Raw genomic sequence first — 21,245 nt, forward strand, 5'->3', positions numbered from 1 at the left:
CACAGGTTTCTTCCTGGCCAAGCAACTCATGCAAAAATCCCTCCTAGGTTTCCATCCTGCCTCCTGAGACCTTTTGCTTTTGTGTTGTGTATTTTTCGGCGATAAGCTCTCGTAACAGTGACATTATAAACCTGCTCTGGGAGACATTTTTGGCAGAAGTGCCAAAATGAATAATAATTTATTTTTAAAAAATCAAGCCAGGAAGTCATAGGACCTCCTCATTATACCAGTGTCAAATCTCCAAAATTTGAGACATAACTATTCAGTTTTTTGAACAACAACCAACCACAAACCAACAACTTCAACCCACTAGGCTTCATTCATAAGTAAAGTTGTTTTGATGGTTTTGGTGCTTCCTCAACTGCACTCTAGATTAAGGTCACCAGATTTTTTTCAATGAATCTGGGACACTTTTCAACATCAATGGATTTTGTATGGGGACTGATGTGTAAATCCGGTGACTGTCCCTGGGAAATGGGGATGTCTGGTAAACTTACTCTAGATGCTCCTAATTACCAGGGATATCCTCAGTTTCTTAGTCCCTTTAGGCTGTGTGTTTCTTTCCCTTCTGTGATGGAGTGTTCATTTCCTTACTTTTATTGTTAAGTGGCAAGTGGGTTTTTCATATTGCAAGAAGGATATGACTTTTCTCAGTCCTCATGGCAGACATACAGGCCATTATGTGGGGGGAATCAAAACAACTGTATAGCCGCTGAATGGTGAATAGCTGTCTCACATTTTTAAAAAAGTATTTATTTATTGCAGTTTCTCAGGTAGGATGTACTGGCACATCTTGTCCTTCTTGTTCACCATCCAGGAGATCAACAGGGACCCCAGGCTCTTACCCAACATCACCCTGGGCTACAACCTCTATGAGAGCTTATTCAATGCAATGATAACGTCCGATGCCATGCTAAACCTGCTTTCGGGTGGGGAAAGCAACATCCCAAACTACACCTGTGGAAAAGGGAATGATAACCTGCTGGCTGTTCTTGAAGGGGCCAATTCTGTGATTTCCAAACACATTTCAATCATGTCAAGCATCTACAAAGTACCACAGGTGTGAAGGGGAAGGGGCAGCATGGAGGGGCAGAATAGGAATTCACAGGCATGAAATTCCACTTTCTCTCCAGGGAAATCAAGGCAGGGCACACAAAACTAAGTTAAAACGCTGCAGATTGGATCCAGGGCTCCTAAACCCAGTCTCTGCGCACCTGATATCCCACCCCTTGATGTTTCAGACTAATACTAATCATTTCAGGTTAATAAATGTCTGGTTCTTATCCTGAGACCAAAGCAAAGCACGAATCTCTTCCTTTCCTCACTAGATCAGTTACGGCTTCAATGCTCAGGCTATGGATGACAAATCCCAGTTCCCTTTTGTCTACCGGTTGCTCCCCAAAGAGGATTCCCAGTACCGGGGGATTGTCAAGCTGCTCCTGCATTTTGGATGGACGTGGATTGGCCTCATTGCTCCAGACAACGAGAATGGAGAGAGGTTCATGAATGCCCTGACATCTCTGATGATCCAGAGTGGCATCTGTGTTGCCTTCACAAAACGACTAACAGAAGGCACTCTCTATGAAGGGTTTGTATCCGGGGTACCCTTTGCCATATGGAGGCAAGTCAGTGTGTTTGTTTACTATGAAAACACTCGCATGGGATGGGTGACAATCATCACACTACAAAAACAGATTGAGGAACAAGTTGGAGCAAGGGTCTGGATCACAACAGGTTTTCAGGACATCAATGTGGTATTGCAAGGCAAAAGTTTTCGGTACACCCATGGTTCTTTCTCCTTTATAATTAAGACCCCCAAAAGGACCACACACGACTACTATGTACCATATTCCTATCTTCTTCGTCAGTTTTGGGCTGAAGCATATCGTTTCTCATATTCGAAGCACGCCTTGTCTGTGAAAGGTCAGAGAAGATGCACAGAGAAGGAGCAGCAGCAGCAGCCTTTGCCCAGGGAGGAGCTGGAGAGGGCCCTGTCCCAAGACAGCTACAGCACTTACTTCCATGTCCAGGCCGTGGCGCACGCTTTACATGCTGCACGTTCGTCAAGATCAAAACGGATGCTGATGGGAGATGGGGGAGACAGGTTGGGACATCAAAGGCTGCAGCCATGGCAGGTATTTCCTTTCCCTCTTTTCAAACTGCAATGCACTTTCCAAACCGTAGAATCTAACTTAGTAGTGTCTCCAGCATTGGCACTTGTGGGGATAAATGAAGGGCACTAACTTTATTACTGTGTATAAAGATATGCTGCTGTTTCTGCTAGTAGCCACCCACCTCACACTCATCAGGGCATATACACTAGCTGAGTTTTACACTTGCCGAACTTCATGGGAGCTCAAAGGGAGCAGGGCTGAGAGGTCTAATATGCTTTCTATATCCTGATGTTTTATCTTGTCATTCCAGCTTCACCCTTTCTTGAGAGCAATCCGGTTTTCTAATACCTCAATGGGTGAACTGTATTTGAACGAGAATGGGGAGCTGCCCGGCAGTTATGATATTGTGAACTGGGTGATGTTTCCCAACATGTCTCGTGCCAGAGTGAAAGTTGGGAGTGTAGAGAGAGAGACATCCGCTGACATAAAGTTCAAGATTAACCCCGAAGCTATTACCTGGCCCCAATGGTTTAAAAAGGTAGGGTATACTTTATTTTATGTGGCACGTGTTAAGATGTAGCAATTTGTTGAAGACTGCAAATGGGACTTGATTGCAAATTTTACTGCTGAATCGTAACAAACGCCAGTTGGGTTTTCTGAGGATTGACTTCGCTCTGATTCTCAGTGGTAAACAGCACCTTTTTCTCAAGGAAAGGGGTGGGGCAAAGAAAAATCTTCTCAGACCCATGCCTAGAAGGAATGGTACAAGCAGAAGAAAACACAGGAGAAGTGGAAGTGTAGATGAGCCCTAAGACATATGAAATGAAGTTTATTACAGTCCCAGACCAGATTCACATACCATACTAAGCAAACATAAAACACAATAGAATTTACAATCGAATATAACGATAAACAATGTGAATATGACAGCTATTAGAAATGTGGTTTAAGTCAGTCTCTAAAATAGTACCTAGGGTTTGCATCTCAGTCCTTCGTCTTTGTAATAGCAAAGCTTGTTCCCTGAGTTTTATGGCAGCCGTGCAAAATTTGGCCACCTTTAGCGTGATCTCTGGATCCTTATCCTCTATCAGGGATTTTAAGCATTGAGTTTCAGACCCACTTGGAATTTTCTGCATAACAGGGGTGATAAAGACCGAGCGTATATCCTCATAAAAAGGACGTCGTAGCAAGACACGAGAGACGATTTCCACCTCTATCAGACTCGCTCTGCATATGGTTTACCCACATACCTGCCCTGCAATAAGGCAGCACGTTGAATCTAGCAAGACCCTAAGACATAGAAAAGAGGAATAATAAATGTAGAAACAAGCAAACAAACACACCAAAATAGTATGCATCAAAAGAAAATTGCCTTGGGGTTCAATGGAGATTGCCTTAGAGTTCAGCAGAATTCAGTACCAGGGTCTTTTCCAAACTCTAGGAACCAATTCCAGATACAGTATACTCCTAACACTTTCTCCTCACTGCACCTTCACACACACACACACACACACAACCAATTTATCAATCAATATATCCAGTTACATTCCCCCCCTTTTTTATCCCCTCCCCCCCAGGACTTCCCTCAGCTCCTCTCTCCGGTTTCTTTGCACATATTATCCTCTGCATATTGTAAAATTGTACATATCATTGCCTTATCTACCACATATTCAACAAATAAATTTGGGGATGTTTATTCAAAACCTGCCAAGTCATTTTGTTGTCTTTTAAAGTAATTTGTAAAAAGTTCCCATTCTTCCTTGAAGTTACAATTGTCCTTGTCACGCAGTTTATATGTCAGCTTGGCCAATTCCGCATAGCTCATCAATTTTTCTTGCCACTGTTCTTTCTTTGGGATTTCCTCATTCTTCCATCCTTGTGCTAACAAGACTCTTGCCGCTGTTGCAGCATACATAAATAAGTTTTTTTATTTTTCTTGGCAGGTCTTGTCCTACAATCCCTAACAAAAATGTTTTTTTTTTTTTTACAAATGTAATTTCAAACATTTTTTTTCAATTCATTATATATCATTTCCCCCAAATTTTTAACTTCTCTACATTCCCACCACATATGATAAAAAGTACCTTCTTTTTCTTTACATTTCCAACATATGTTTGACCAGGTTTTATACATTTTTGCTATTTGTACTGGTGTGATATACCATCTATACATCATTTTTTTTTGTATTACCAATTAGGCTGTGCCTCACTCCAGGTGTACTGAAAGCTGTCGCCCTGGATATGCCAAGGCGGTTGAAGAAGGAAAACCAGTTTGCTGCTATGCTTGTTCCCCATGTGCAGAAGGGACAATCTCCACTCGAAAAGGTGGGTGACTCCTTATCAAGGGCAGAGGGCAGAGATTCATTCAGAGACAGACTCTGGGAGGGACTGAGAGGTATTTCATCATCACCACCATCAGTTTATTATATGTCTCCCATCTAACTGGGTTGCCCCAGCCACTCTGGGTCGCTGTATAGGGTTCTTGCTTTACCTTTTTTTAAATCACCTCCCACAAAATGAAATCCTTTACCTGTCAAAGCCCAAGGTTAAGGGATGTGTCCCCAGTATGCCGAGAAAGATGTACAATGAAGACTCCAGATGCACCTCTGGACAGTTTCAATTTTCTCTTCCTCAGATGCAGGCCAGTGCACCAAATGTCTGGAAGAGGAACATCCAAACCAGGACCATGATCAATGCATTCCCAAGATCATCACCTTCCTGGCCTATGAAGGGTATTTGGGGATCATCCTGGCTACCTTTACCCTACTCTTATCCTCAGCCACAGGCTTTATTTTGGGAATATTCGTGAAATACAGTGAAACTCCCATAGTCAAAGCCAACAACAGGGACCTTTCTTACATCCTCCTCATCTCCATCCTCCTCTCCTTTTTGTCCTGCTTCCTCTTCATTGGTAAGCCAAGGAAAACAACCTGCCTTCTCCAACAAATGGTCTTCAGCATCATCTTCTCATCTGCTATCTCTTCTGTCTTGGCAAAAACCATCACTGTGGTGTTGGCCTTCTTGGCCACGAAGCCAGGGAACAGGCTGAGGAAATGGTTGGGGAAGAGTCTGGCCAACTCCATTGTCATTTCCTGTTCCACTGTCCAAGTTCTCATTTGTACCATTTGGTTGGGCATCTCACCCCCATTCCCAGACGCGGACATGAGCTCCCAACCTGGAGAGATCACCCTGAAGTGCACCGAAGGGTCTGTGGCCATGTTTTACATTGCCCTCAGCTACATGGGCTTCCTGGCTGCCATCTGCTTCACGGTGGCTTTCCTAGCCAGGAAGCTTCCTGGGGCCTTCAATGAAGCCAAGCTGATCACCTTCAGCATGCTGGTCTTCTGCAGTGTTTGGGTGTCTTTTGTGCCCACCTACCTGAGCACCAAGGGGAAGTACATGGTGGCCGTGCAGGTCTTCTCTATCTTGGCCTCCAGTGCTGGGCTTCTGGGCTGCATCTTCATCCCTAAGTGCTACATTATTATACTAAGACCTGATCTGAACAGGAAGGAGCACCTGACAGCAAAAGAATAAACTAAATATATATAGAGTCTCTGTGTGAAGTCATTTGTCCTTCCATTTGTATGTCTTCAAGGTATTGTCAATCCTTTTCAGTAGGTGATGCTGAAATTGCTCTGATTATTATAGAAAGGACAAGCCATGGACAACCACAATTGCTGGCATATTGATAATTTTATATTACAAAATGAAAATGTCATACAGGACCTGGCATCTATATTAAGAGAATATTAATAATTCTGTAGAGGTGATAAATATACCATATGGGAGACTTCAAAGGCAATAATGAGAGGTCAAATAATTCAAAAGCTTCATGTTTTTTTTGGGGGGGGGAGGGGACACACACCAAGGGAGAAAGCACTGAATGATGAGGTTGAAATTGAAAAACTAGAATTTGTTAAAAACCTTAAACTAGCTGCTCTTAAAATAATTATAGAAAATCAGAGCTACTTAGAAAGTAATCTCTTAATATTTGCTCAGAAAGATAGAAAAAGCTAAGGTTGTAAGACAGTGTTTATTTGAAAAAGGGAACAAAGCTGGCAAATTGTTAGCACATTTTTACACAATCACACACTTACATACTTTCAACAATTAAAGACCAAAGAGGATAACAAGATCTGATGGGATCACAAATCAATTATTTTTTTAAAATAAGAAATCATATACATCTGATTGTCACAAAAAAGATGCTATTGAAGCCTTTTTACATCTAAAAATAATAAAAATACAATGTCTAACCCAATCTGGTTCTGATAAGCTCCAATCTCCTATAACGCTCCCTAAACTCTGCAGAATGGTTAATGTGTTAAAATGCAATGAAGCCCCCAGACTGGATAGTTTCACAGCCAAGTAATATGAAAAATTATTGAATGAATTAGAGTAATCTTTGAAAGTGACATTAAATAAAATTATGCTAAGAACTGTTTTTCCTAAAACATGGCAAATGGCTAGAATAGTGATCACATATTTAAAAAGATAATGTCCAGCCGTACTGTCTTACAGCATTGCTGAATCAGGGCTTTGTTTCACAATTCTAGCAAGTAGATTAAATATAGTAATAGATAAATATATAGCAGATCAAACTGGATTTATTATGGGACATAAACTCTCTTGAAACATATGTAAGGTGCTGCATTTCATTCATGTTACCAATAAAGTGAAACAACTATATGGCATGTTATTTTTTTGAGGCAGAGAAAGCCTTTGATTGTTTGGAATGGGGCTTTTTATAGCCTGTATTGGATTATATAGGACTACGCAGGGGATCTATGACATGGATCAAGTTAATACACTTCAATCCTAAACAAAATCTGAAAGGGATCATGTTGGTGACTCCTAGTCTAAAAATGCTTAAGGATAGGCCAAACCCAGCTTTCCCTTTGCTAGCCATTTATCCATCTTTAGCTTAACTTTTTTTTATTTAACTATTTAAATTTGTAAACCTCTGTCTACAATGAAGTGGTATGGGAATTTTATTTCAAATAAAAATAGAGGCTTAGGTCAAGTCATGGAGGTGGCTAAGGATATGAACAGAAACGAGTCCTTATGGATATGTCCTCCCTCCACTGTTTGAGGCAGGAAGACTCTGAGTTCCAGTTGTTGGGCATCACTTGTAGGAAAAGGGCTGCTGCACTGACCCCTTCCTTAGGGCCTTCCCTTTGGGGCAACTGATTGTCCATTTTGAGAAGAAGATGCTGGACTTTATGGTCCCTTCACCTGATTCAGCTTCAGGGCTCTTCTCATGTTAATCATGTTCAGCCAAACTCAACTTTCTCCCTCCTTGAACCGTGTCAGTCTCTTGAGTCAACATGTTTTTCTCCTGCTCTGCACCTGCTCCCAGAGGAGACCTTTCTTCCCCTTACAATTATTAGAACCACAGTGATCTATTCTTATCCCCTTTGCACACCCTTCAAATGCTGCCTTTGGGAATAATAATACAAACATCACAATCAAGAGCAGGAGGAGTTTATTTACTCCACCATGTCTGAGAAGTTTGATATATAAAATATATTTTGTGCCATAGAGTCCTTGCAGTCAAGCTCTAGGCCAGGTGAAAGGGTGCAGGAGATAAGTCCATGTGAAGTTTAATCAGTTCATAGGAAGCCGCCTTCTAGCTTAGTACTATCTACTGACTGTAAGCTCTCCAGGTAGAGGACATCCTCAGTCCTACCTGGAGCAGGTAGCAGAGGTTGAACCTGGCACCTTCTGCCTGGAAAAGATATGCTCTACCACTGAGCTATGGCCCTTCCTCTTTGGTTCGCTGGACAAGTCCCAGCAACCTCTGTCCAGCAAGAGTTTAGGTTTCTTCTGATTAGCTGGTTATGGAGTTAAGAGAAACAGTTGGAAGGGAAGTGTAGCAGGCACATTCAGAATGATAACACTGCTCCTGTTGCTCCCTCTTGTAACCTGTGGGATGGAGCATAAGGCAAAATGCCCACTGAACCTGCTCAGGGATACAAATTATGCTGTGAATTTTTACAAGCCAGGAGGCCATCTCCTTAGTGGAGTCATATCTTCAAGATTCGTTGGAGATCAATTTCCCTTTACATTTGACAAGAGCCCGTTTATCTGGGTTGATGCGTGAGTAATATACTGATGTGTTTCTGCTTCCTTTATTGTTTTACTTATTTATGCATTTTTTGGTTACATTTGGATACACTTGTTTTCATCCATCCATCCTCTCCTATCTAATTGTTTGTGGACTTCCCCAACCTACCTATCCTTGACATTCTATCTTACCCTATTTGTTGTTGTTGTTTAGTCGTTCAGTCGTGTCCGACTCTTCGTGACTCCATGGACCAGAGCACGCCAGGCGCTCCTGTCTTCCACTGCTTCCCGCAGTTTGGTCAAACTCATGCTGGTAGCTTCGAGAACACTGTCCAACCATCTTGTCCTCTGTCATCCCCTTCTCCTTGTGCCCTCCATCTTTCCCAACATTCCAGGGAGTCTTCTCTTCTCATGAGGTGGCCAAAGTATTGGAGCCTCAGCTTCACGATCTGTCCTTCCAGTGAACACTCAGGGCAGATTTCCTTAAGAATGGATAGGTTTGATCTTCTTGCAGTCCATGGGACTCAAGGGTCTCCTCCAGCATCATAATTCAAAAGCATCCATTCTTCGGCGATCAGCCTTCTTTATGGTCCAGCTCTCACTTCCATACATCACTACTGGGAAAACCATGGCTTTAACTATACGGACCTTTGTTGGCAAGGTGATGCCTCTGCTTTTTAAGATGCTGTCTAGGTTTGTCATTGCTTTTCTCCCAAGAAGCAGGCGTCTTTTAATTTCGTGGCTGCTGTCACCATCTGCAGTGATCATGGAGCCCAAGAAAGTAAAATCTTTCACTGCCTCCATTTCTTCCCCTTCTATTTGCCAGGAGGTGATGGGACCAGTGGCCATGATCTTCGTTTTTTTGATGTTGAGCTTCAGACCATATTTTGCACTCTCCTCTTTCACCCTCATTAAAAGGTTCTTTAATTCCTCCTCACTTTCTGCCATCAAGGTTGTGTCATCTGCATATCTGAGGTTGTTGATATTTCTTCCAGCAATCTTAATTCCGGCTTGGGATTCATCCAGCCCAGCCTTTCGCGTGATGAATTCTGCATATAAGTTAAATAAGCAGGGAGACAATATACAGCCTTGTCGTACAATATACAGCCTTCTATGCTTAGGCAAGTGCAATGCTGCCTGTGGCTCTGGAGGGGAGGTTGTAGCCCCTGTTTGCCCCTCCTTGGTTAAGGGTTTCCCTTTGAAGGGATCCAAAAGGAGTGGCTTCTGTCCAACATCCAGGCAGCGTCTAGGTCATAGCACTCTTTCAAGGGGGACCCCTGGGGTGGATACTCCTATTCAGGGCTTTTTTTGCAGCCAGAAGTCACTGGAACTCAGTTCTGGCATCTCTCAGGTGGGTGCCTTTGCCATTATAAGAAAACAAGGGAGGTGTTCATGGTGAGTTCTGGCATCTCTTTTTCTAGAAGAATAGCAATGCCTCTATTTGATGTAGCCCCCGCCCCCAAGATGTGGTTTACCCCCAGATGCACTCTCAGCAGATGTGCTCGGCTGGAATAATTGACTTCACCCAATACCGATGCCAAACCATTCACATCTGTAACCAATAAAATTGTGGCCTATCTGAACCCAAAAACTATATGCTGCTGTCTTGACTGGTTATTCATCACCCTAGGGAACTGTGAGGTCACAGGGCACACAACCACCAGACCTGTTAGGACAACCAAGTAGGTCACCACATAGGGCCAGATTTGTGTTTTTCTCCATTCTCCTCTCTTGCAAGGATAGTGCAGACACTGCCCCACTGTGCCCTACTTGCTGGGCTCCTTTCTCGTTTGCTTTGATTGATAAAAATAATAATAATGTGACTATCAATTTCACTGAATCGAACGTGACAATGTGACACCATTCTTTATGCAGTGAGACAGATAGCAGGGGATTGCAAATTCTTACCTTCTTGCTTGCCATTCACGATGTCAATAAAAACCCCAGGCTCTTAGCCAACATAACCCTGGGCTACAGCATCTACGAGACCAATTTTGATGGAAGAATGACTTCGGATGCCCTGACAGATCTGCTTGCTGGTGGGAGAATCAATATCCCAAACTACACCTGTGGAAGGCAGAAAACGTTACTGGCTGTTCTTGAACGGGGTGAATCCGACATCTCCATGCACATTGCAGGCATGTTGGGCATCTACAAAATCCCACAGGTAAGAATGGGCTTCAAGTCTGGCACACCTGACATCTTCCTCCCCATGAAAAAAACAAGTTCTGCTGAGGATAATGTAACTGGTTTTATTCCTTACTTTATAATGTACACCACTTTGAAACAGTGCTTTTCATGAAGGAGAAAGCATATAGAAATATTTTAATAAATAAATTGTGGGAAATGCTCCAAATTCAGAGAAAGGGTGTCAAAATGGCAAGTGTAAATGAGTGTGAAGTGTTGCAGATGGGGGGCAAGAAAGAAATCCCAATTTTACATATATACTCATAATTAAACGATGGAGCTTGTTGTCCACAGGTAGCAGCAATGGACACTAACTTGGAGGGCTTTAAAAGGGGATTGGACAAATTCATGGAGGAGGAGAGGGCTATCTTTGGCTACTGGCCATGATGACCATGCTCCTGTCACCACAGTTTCTGGAAAACACAGGAGCAGAGATTGCTATTGTTTTCAGCTCCTGCTTGGTGTTTCTCACATGCATCTGATTGGCCAGGATGAGAACTGGATCCTTGGTCCCCCCCCCCATTGACTCTTAACTGCTTACAAACTATTGCAGTTAAGTGGTATGTACATAGCTTAAACAGAAATAAAATGTTTCATTTCAAATAAGTTAGAGGATGATAATTAAATTTATCATCTTCTTTCACATAGAAGTATCCAATCTTTATCCTGAAAAGCAAAGCATCAGTCTCTCTTTCCCTTCTCTCACCAGCTCAGTTCTGGCTTTGTTCTTCATGATAAAAAACAGTCCCCTTTTGTCAACTGGATGGCCCCAAATGAAGAAGCTCTGTACGATGGGGTGGTCCAACTCCTCCTGCACTTCAGATGGACATGGGTCGGCCTCTTTGCTTCAGACAACGGCAATGGAGAAAAGTTCTTGAGCACTTTGATGCCTAAGATGAGCAATAGGGAAATTTGTGCTGCCTTCACCGAAAGAGTACAACGGAAAACTTCCTTGTGGTTTCCTCATGAACCACCTGCCATGTGGAGACAAGTCAATGTATTTGTTTACTATGCAGAATCTCAGTATGGATTTTTTGTCATCGTAGAGGTACAATCTTTCTTTGAAAGGACACAAACCGGGGGGAAAGTTTGGATCACCACTGGTCTTCAGGACACAATCATGTCATATGAGACGGAAGCTTTCCGGCATGCCCATGGTTCTTTGTCCTTTGTAATAAAGACCAAAAAAAGCAGGAGAATTGGCCACTATGAACCAATACCTACTGTTTCTTGGCAGAAAGCATTTACATGTTCATATTCAGAGCAACCCTTGTCTGTGAGGAGTTGGGGAAAATGCAGGGAGAAGGAGCATCTGAAGATGCCAAGGCAGGAGATGATTGATGGGATCCACTCCCAAGACAGTTATATCACTTACTACATTGTCCAAGTTGTGGCTCAGGCCTTGAATGCAGCCTATTCATCCAGATCAAAGCAGAGGTTGATGGTGGGTGGAGAAGACGAGATGGAACCTCAAAGTCTACAGCCATGGCAGGTATGGCCTCTGATTTTTGAAGATTGTGATTCATTAACACACCTCTGGAATGATCCTGATAGGAACATAGGAATCTGCCTTACATCAAAGCAGACCATTGATCTATCTAGCTTAGTATTTTCCACGTTGGTTGTCTGCCTGTGGTTCTCCAGAGTTTCTGAAAGGGAATATTTCCCAGCCCAACTGGAGATTCAATCTGTGGCCTTTTGCATTCAAAGCAGATGCTCTACTGAGCCCATTGTGCTTTTCTGCCCATTATCCCACCATCAGAATCAAGCATTGTGGCGGTGTATTTTCATTTATTTCTACAAATTTCTGAAAATGTATAAGCCATCCTTCACCATACTTGAGGGCAGTTTCCAGGAATACATTGAAATGCAATGAACAGATCTTATGTTTAAATAATCCAATAACATTGTTTTCACCTGCTGGCAGAAACCTACCAGAGTCCTGCCTCCCAGAGACTCATACGGCAAGGAGAAACTGGAACCATGGGGAGCAAACAACAGAAATGGCCCTCTCATGCATCAGAGCCACAAAACCAGTGTGACATTCCAGCATACAAAAGTACCAGCCACAAATTGGCAGGCGTCACAACATAGAGAGCATCGTAGAGCTGTTTGGACCATTGGTCTGAGTCTGCAGTTATCTACCTATTTCAGATTACTTATATTACAACCATGTGTTATACACAGGGCTGCCTCTGAAGACAGTGCAGAAACTTCAGCTGGTGTCAGATTCAGCAGACAGGTTACTCACCAGGGCTAGATGGTTGGAGCAATGGTCCAACCAGATTGGCTGCCAATTGGTTTCTGGGCCCAATTCAAAGTGTTGGTTTCCAGTTATAAGGCCTTAAACAGAGATTGGGGGTTTGTTGGTAAGTCACTTTGCGTACCCAGGGCAAGATAAAGCAACTAACATATTTTTCCTTCTATAAGACACCCCCATGTATAAGACGCCCACTATTTTGGGGGACTCCTAATTAAGAAAACACCCCTCAGCACTACCCGTGTTTAAGACAAGCCCAACTTTGATACCTAATTTTTTGGTTAAAAAAACCTAGTCTTACACATGAAAAAATAAGGTAATTTTTAACATAAATAATATGAATAATAATAATTATTAGCAGCTTTGTACACTACATTTCTTGGGAATTCAAAAAAGTCACCAAATGCAGTTTTGAAAGGTCAAAACATAGAATAATAGAGTAACAGAATCATAGAATTGGAAGGGACCCCAGACATCATCTAGTCCAACCTTCTTCAATGCAGGGATCCAACTAAAGCATCCATGACAGATGGCCATCCAACCGCTGCCTTAAAACCTCCAAGGAAGGAGGGACTTCCGGGTTAGCGCCATCAGCAATGGCGGAGTTCCTCTGACCGGGAGGAACGCGCTCCGCAGAAACTGGGTCTTGCCGCCGCGGCGAAGGCGGAGACCCTTCAAAAACCCCAGGCGGATGAAGCCTGGGGACTTGGGATCCAGCTGACACCAGGAGCGCCTCCCCTACTCGTAAGGAAACCCCTTTTTTTGGGCTTCGTAGCGACGTGGGGTGAGCAGCGCGGTGTTTTGGATCAATCGCTACTTTTGTGGAGTGAAGCCGCATAGCCGTTGCCGGAGAGCGCTGACTTTTTCCTGTGGACAATTGGACTTTAAAATAAGTACCCGTGAGTAGAAATGGAAAATTGGATTAAAAAAATACCTTAATTTGGCATCGAAGCGGGAAGGTCTAAAACAGGAAGTCCGCCTTCCACTTCTTGTAAACAGACTGAAGCAAAAACCTTTCAAGCTAATAGCCTGGAAAGCCATTTATAAAGTTCGATATTCCTGTCATTTATAACTATTAAAACCTCCCTGGAAGTGAGAGCAAGGGGGGGTGAATTTTGACTGTTTAAGCTTGGAGAGGGTGTAAAGAAAGATACGTTTTTCACCGTCTCTGACCTGGGAACGGGGTGTCAGAGACAGAAATTGCTTGAGACGTTCGTTGACCCTGAATGGAATTTTATGACAGATAGTAAAAGAAGAGAAACGAATTGAATCCAATGTTGCCTGGGAACGGGGTGTCAGAGACAGAAATTGCTTGAGACGTTCGTTGACCCTGAATGGAATTTTATGACAGATAGTAAAAGAAGAGAAACGAATTGAATCCAATGTTGCCTTTTGCATCTTAGAGAAACAAAGTATTTGAAAGCACTTGAATATTTGAAAAATGAAAGTAACTTCTCTTGGTTGGATTTGCTACAAAAAATTGGATACAAATAGAATCTGTCGTCTCTAGAGGGAGCTTGTTATATTGTTGTGCCAGTCCACTGAGGGACTTTACAGCTGTCAGATTAAGATCGTGGGAAAGTCCTCTGGCCTTCAACGAAAATGTGTTGGGAGGAAGTACTGGTGAGTGCCCTCTGCAGGACAAGTGTTCTGTTGGAGCAGATGCATAAGAAGATTGACATAATGAATGAAATGGTGGATATGATGCATGAGAAGAGGGACTTGGTGACTGCTGTGGTCTGTAAGGGGGATCTAACAGGGAACACTGATACAGAAATCACCCAGGGCTCTTTTCAGGAACCTACTTTGACTAGACAAGTGCAAGAGCAGACGACAATGGAAGAAGATTTAATCCAAGTAGTTCAAATAGAGGGATCTGAGGCCCTGCAGGAGTACAAACCATTGCTTTCGAAGACTGAATCAGGAGTACGCCAGGGGGAGTTGGGAGCTGAGGAGGCCCTTGACACTGGAGGGACTTTGAAACATGTAAAATATTTGTGGACTATGTTGATGGTTGTGGGGAGTGGGGCTGGGGGGAGTGGGATGGTCTGATGAGGGGAGGTGGAGATAATTTTGTGTTGGAACCCCCCAGAGACCTACTCCTCAATGAGAAAGGAAAGAAATTAAGGAAGAGACCAGCAGAAGACAAGGGAAAGTGCAAATACAAACAAGAAGAAGAAGATTTGCAGAAGAGGCATGGAAGAGACTTAAGAGCCTCGGACGTAAGACTACCAGGTTGATGGACTAGATGGTATGGACAGTAAGGACTGACTTAACCCGAGACCAGGAAGAAGGGACGTTGGATGAAAATTGGATGAATGTTTATAAAGGGAATTTTCTATTTTGGGAATTAGTGTAAAATTAATGAATGCTAGGGAAAATGTTGGAATGAAATTATTTGGCTTTAGTAGAAATGATATAAGGAGTTATGTAAATAAGCATTAAGTTTTAAGTGTTAAGGTATCTATGGTAAGATAAGGTTAAATATATTAAGGTAAATTGAATAACAAAATATGGTGAAAGATGGTAAGGATCTGCTGAGTTAACTAAATAAGGTAGACTGTTAAGATAAATTATTCAATAAAAGTTGAGAAAGATGGAAAGAATTTGCTGAAATAACTAATAGAACTAGAATACAAAAAGGGAGGTGTGAGGAAGTCAAGGAAACAAGTAAATGAAAGTTAAGGTTAAGAAAATAGGAGTTTTTCTCTTTTTCTCTTTTTTCTTTTTTTCCCTTTTTTCTCTTTTTCTTTTTTCTGAAATGTTTTTGTTTTTAAAATGTCTTAAAATGTTTTTGTCTTTTTCTTGCTTATTGTATTTTTCTTTTTTTCTTTTTTATTGCTTGTTGTTGTTGTTGTTTTGTATTTGTCAAACTTCAATAAATATTATTAAAAAAAACCAAAAACCTCCAAGGAAGGAGATTCCACCACTGTCTGATGGAGTCCATTCCATTTTCAAATAGCTCTTACCATCAGAAAGTTTTTCCAAATGTTTAGCCAGAATCCCCTTTCTTGTAACTTGAAGCCATTGGTTCGAGTCCTACCCTCCTGAGCAGGAGAAACCAAGTTTGCTCCATCTTCCATGTGACAGCACTTCAGATATTGGAAGATGGCTCTCATAGCTCCACTCAGCAGAATCTGGATGTAAAATGAATATGGGGCTGGTTGTTTTACAAAATTTAATAAGCAGTCTAAAAATAGACCTAACTCAGAAAACATGAGGGAATTAAATTCAGAGATTCAAACACTACCATTCTGGATTATCATTAGACATCAATACATTTACAAACTTTTGTGTTACAAATTCATCCACGGAGCTCCAAAACTGCTTTGCTCTGAGGGAGCCCTATGACAAATGGAAGGAATAGCCAACCAATTTTTTTTCTACCTCCAAACTTCCGTATAATCTACGACTACCAGCGCCCTAATGCAACTGGATTGACATTTTCATAGTTTCCTTTAGAAAAAGAGACCCTGTAGTAAAAATTGGAATCCATCCCTTGAACAACGTTGTGTTCCACTTTTAATAAATCCATACTGACAATTTTTTCACAAAATTTCCCGAAACCGTTACCTGTCTTTTCCAATATATGCAATAATGCTGATTGGTCATTGACAAAATGTTGAAGCCAAATGAGGGGACTTTAGTGTGCATCATAGTCCCTAGGAGTCCAGATGAAAGATGTATTGGCCCTTAATTCAAAAGAGATTAGGGTGCAGACGCAGCAAGGATGAATTATCCAAAGTGGTTTCACATTATCTCAGAGCTGGGGTTTCCTCTGTTCTAGCTTCATCCATTCTTGAAAGGAGTCAATCTGTCTTCTGATACTTCAGCTGATGGACAGTATTTGGATGAGAATGGGGCTCTGGCCATTGACTTTGATATTGTAAATTGGGTGCTGTTTCCGAATAATTCTCATGCTAGTGTGAAGATTGGGAGCATAGAGAGACAGAAGTCCTCAAATATAAAGTTCACCATTAACTCGGAAGGAACTGTATGGCCCACGGTGTTTAAGAAGGTAGGATAAATTTATTTAACCTTTAAATATATGTGATTTCTGCTACACTCTAATAGCTAGTTGAACAGTACATATGAGGCTTTCATTGCAATCCTAGACACTTCCTGGAGCTAAGTCTCATTGAGCTTAATGGACCCCACTCATATTTAAGCACAACTGCATAAACCAGTAGCAGATGTGATGGCAGCTTTATCAGGATTTGTTTTAGAGCTGCATTTTGTGGGAGCGTTTTATGATTGCTTCTTCAAAGATCATGTAGTTAGGCTCTTGTTCTTTGTATCTTTCATGCTGCCTCGATCATCTGTATGTATAGAATAAGGAGGCATTCATGTTAAAGGAAAGAAGCAGATACACTAATGAGTTTTCATGGCCATGCTGCTCTGCAAAAAAGAAAAAAAGAATCACAATTGGAAGTAAAGATGCCTTTTCCTGGATCCTTCCCAAACTCAACAATCCATTTCCTAATGCTTTATTCTCAATGCTCCTTGTCTTCATTTCCAGACCACGCCTCATGCAAGATGCACAGAGAGCTGCCACCCAGGATATGCCAAGCAGATTCAGGAAGGGAAGCCCCCATGCTGCTATGATTGTGCTCCCTGCCCAGCGAGGACCATCTCCACTCAGGAAGGTAGGACACGACATCAGTGGAAAGGGCCTTCAATGGGAGGGTGGGGTAAATATCTGAGCCAGCCTGAACAATCGTGTTTGTGATGGAACACCATGAACGGAATGCCTCTCTGGTTTCTCATTTATATACTGATCACCTCTCACCACTGCTTAATTATCTTGGCTTGCAGGAGCACCAGCAGTGGATATTTCAGTCTGCCATTCCTCCAGCCGGAAGGCTGTCCTTTTGCTTGGTTTTCGGAGGATCAAAGAGCAACAACAGGAGGAAGCAGTTTCCACTAGATGGAAACTGTTCCCGCCTCCTTAAGCAATACATGCATGCACCACCCATCAGATAAAGGGCAGAAGACCGTCTGCCTTGCTTCAATTGTACCTTTGAAGCCCCACTGACACAACTGACAAGAATTGCTTCACCATTCCCTGCCTGCTCTCAATAGAAGCAACTAGGAAACATTTCACAGAGAAAACTTTTTGTTTAAAAATATTATTTATTAATTTTTCCACAGAAAAGAAATCTTTACCTGTTTTAACATAAACTGTAAGTTACTTTATCTGTTGCCTTCCCATCCTCCTTCTCCATGGTTTCCATATTTACCCTTAAATGCTGGATATTTCACCTATACTATTCAATACATCCATATTTGTTAACCTATAGGTCATAATAATTCACACTGTTGCTCATATTGCATGTCCTCCTTGCATTTTCATCTTGCTAAAGCAGTTCTTTAACACTGGAAACATTTTACTGATTATTTAAAGGGTGTGGGGTTTTTTTGTCATTTTGGTCTCTGATCTTTTCTGTCATTCTTGCCAGTTCCAAATACTCCATCTTTTTCAAAAGCCAATCTTCCTTTGGGCATACAATATTCTTCATGCTGCCATCATTGAGTGCATAAATAAGTTAACCAGGTTTTTTGGAATAATTCCTTTAACAAAGCTTCAGGTTTATAGGGAATCATCAGCTCCTCCCCATCAGCTGAAACATTTTTTAAATCTCATATATCTTTCCCCAGTACCCTTAGCCTTTTTGCAAGTCCGCCACATTTTGCACTTCCAACACATACTTAGTTTAATACATTTTGGCCAGCTTTTTTGTCCTTTTGATATATACTATATATAAATCATCTTCGTATAATTTTATTTTAAAGTATAACAAGCAGTAAATCTTAGATTACTCTTCCACAACTCCTATGAATGCATTTCTATTTTGTTTTTTCCTTTTTGGGGGGGATGAATCCATGGATTGAAACTTCTCTACCAGTGAACACAGTGTTCTTTCTTGATCTCTCCCATATGCCAATAATTTTGCACAATTGTAACAGCATCCAGACTGCTCTAGGTGTATGACTAAGGTTAGGATAATGATGTCTCTTTTACTCTGTGCAGATGCCAATGAATGCATCAAATGTCCAGAAGATCAGCATCCAAACAAGAACCGTGATCAATGTGTCCCCAAAGCAATCAACTTCTTGTCCTATGAAGAATATTTGGGAATCCTCCTGGCTTCCTTTGCCCTACTCTTATCTTCAACCACAGGCTGCATTTTGGGAATATTCATGAAATATAATGAAACTCCCCTAGTCAAGGCCAACAACAGAGACCTCTCCTACATCCTCCTCTTCTCCCTCCTGCTCTGCTTTTTGTCCTCTTTCCTCTTCATCGGCTGGCCAAGGAAAGTCACCTGTCTTCTCCGACAAATGGTCTTCAGCATTGTCTTCTCATCTGCCATCTCTTCTGTGTTGGCAAAAACCATCACTGTGGTGTTGGCCTTCTTGGCCACCAAGCCAGGGAACAGGCTGAGGAAATGGCTGGGGAAAAGTCTGGCCAACTCCATTGTCATTTCCTGTTCCACTGTCCAAGTTGTCATCTGCACCACCTGGCTGGGACTTTCTCCTCCATTCCCAAACTCTGACATGAGTTCCTTACCTGGAGTGATAATCTTGCAATGCAATGAAGGGTCTGTTGCCATGTTTTACGCTGCCCTTGGCTACATGGGCTTCCTGGCTGCCATCTGCCTCACGGTGGCTTTCCTAGCCAGGAAGCTTCCTGGGGCCTTCAATGAGGCCAAGCTGATCACCTTCAGCATGCTGGTCTTCTGCAGTGTTTGGGTGTCCTTTGTGCCCACCTACCTGAGTACCAAGGGAAAATACATGGTAGCCGTGCAGGTCTTCTCTATCTTGGCTTCCAGTGCTGGGCTTCTGGGCTGCATCTTCATGCCCAAGTGCTACATTATTATACTGAAGCCCGAACTCAACACGAAGGAGTACCTGACAGCAAAAAACTAAACAGAGAGAGTGAGAGAGATTATCCATCTTTACTTTGGTCTGTATTAAAATCATTGTTAATCATTTTCAACAGGTGATGCTGAATTTTTGTGTTTCTCTAGGGAGTTCAGGAGTTCAGTTGTTTAAAACTGCCATTTTCCTCTCAGTATGACACCTCATTCACTTTGCTCAGTCGATATTTTACCTTTCAGCATCACTGCCTTCTCGCTTTAGTCACTCTGCCCTTTCTATTCCTCAACTGTCTCATGGCCCTGAGTCCTGGAAGACCTGCTGCCTGCCTTACAGGCCTTTTCCCACCTGACCTGAGGAGGGAGGGGTCCTGACTGACTCTAGCTACAAAAGCTGAGGCTGCTGAACGGAATTTTGGGTTGGGATCTTGTTTAAAGGTTAACTGATTTTAATTTGTGTGGGGGTTTTGTTGTTGCTTCTATGGTTTGATTGTGGATGAGGAGGCCGATTATATCTATAGCAAAACAAAAAAAATTTTTTTCCTTCCAGTAGCACCTTAAAGACCAACTAAGTTAGTTCTTGGTATGAGCTTTCGTGTGCATGCACACTTCTTCAGATACACTGAAACAGAAGTTGCCAGATCCTTCTATATAGTGAGAAGGTGGGGAGGGGTATTACTCAGAAGGGTGGTGGGAATGGGTGATTGGCAGATAGCTGTGATGAGCCTGTTGACGACTCTTAACGACTGCAATAGGTCTTACAGGAATAAGCAAGGGGTGAGAAGGTGAAAAATGGCTTTGTCATGTATAATGAGATAAGAATCCAATGTCTTTGTTCAGACCAGGTCTCTCCATGGTTTTAAGTTTGGTAATGAGTTGCAATGAGTCTGCAACTATGGCAGAACAACACGGCTACCTATCTGTAACTATATCTATAGCATAGAGACTTGCTTGGATGAGTGAACAGGCAGGAGTTGGTCTTACCCAGCTGTGCCCACCTGATTATTCGGTGCAGCATCAGGGCAGACCTGAGGGTCGGGGAGGGGGAGTAGCTGCGTCTAAAGAGATTTCATCTCTTTCTCCAAGTTCTCTGTCCAGTTGGGGAGTATCTACAATATGTGTTCCTCTTTGTTACAATATATGATCACGACTGCGAAACTTTTATATGCACAAATATGCAAGGAAACATCATTGCCAACAATGGAATAATGGCTGTTAAAGCTAATGGGTTTAGCTGAGATGGCAAAATTGACATGTTCAATCAGAGAAAAGCCATTGTTAACATTTGTTAAAGATTGGAAACCTTTTGCATGAAAAAGAAAAAGAAATTATGACATCTGGATTTGAGGGTTGAAGATAATGTTAGTTTACGGAAAGTGGCTTTGTGGGATGTTATTGTGAATTGGACAAAGTGAATATTGCTTATATATAGTGGACAGCTGAAGAATTGGAAGTTCTTTGCTTTGTGAATCTTATTTTAATATGTTTGTTCTTCCCTCTCTCTCTCTCTCTCTCTCTCCCTCTCCTCCACCTTTCTGTGTTTTTATTGTATCTATATAAAAGTCTTGGTTAAGTAAAAAAATTGGAAAGTATATAAATTTTGTATTTATCTCTAGAAACATATATATATATTCTTAAAAAATAAAATATGTGTTTCTGCATTGGGCAGTCTGGACAGATTAGGGACTGTGCTGGTTTACCACCCACCACACTGCCCAGCAGTCTCCCTGCCTCAGCTGAC

At 42.1% G+C, this 21,245-nt stretch overlaps 2 protein-coding genes across 2 annotated transcripts; both read left to right on the forward strand.

The window, feature by feature from the left end:
- Nucleotides 1–618: 618 nt before the first annotated feature.
- Nucleotides 619–5,663, forward strand: LOC310756564 (vomeronasal type-2 receptor 26-like). The gene is made up of 5 exons (XM_083600855.1): nucleotides 619–1,060; nucleotides 1,329–2,135; nucleotides 2,425–2,652; nucleotides 4,312–4,438; nucleotides 4,749–5,663. Exons 1-5 carry the CDS (start codon nucleotides 779–781, stop codon nucleotides 5,645–5,647), a joined length of 2,343 nt encoding a protein of 780 aa, XP_083456981.1. The 5' UTR covers nucleotides 619–778; the 3' UTR covers nucleotides 5,648–5,663.
- A 1,422-nt stretch (nucleotides 5,664–7,085) lies between these two features.
- Nucleotides 7,086–19,556, forward strand: LOC310758149 (vomeronasal type-2 receptor 26-like; the record flags this gene model as incomplete). Its single annotated transcript, XM_083604079.1, has 6 exons — nucleotides 7,086–7,093; nucleotides 10,055–10,346; nucleotides 11,076–11,858; nucleotides 16,414–16,644; nucleotides 17,146–17,272; nucleotides 18,658–19,556. 6 exons carry the CDS (start codon nucleotides 7,086–7,088, stop codon nucleotides 19,554–19,556), a joined length of 2,340 nt encoding a protein of 779 aa, XP_083460205.1.
- Between the last annotated feature and the right edge of the window lie 1,689 nt (nucleotides 19,557–21,245).

Source organism: Podarcis filfolensis, assembly GCF_964270895.1.
Source record: "Podarcis filfolensis genome assembly, chromosome: 2".
Taxonomy (NCBI): Eukaryota; Metazoa; Chordata; class Lepidosauria; order Squamata; family Lacertidae; genus Podarcis; species Podarcis filfolensis.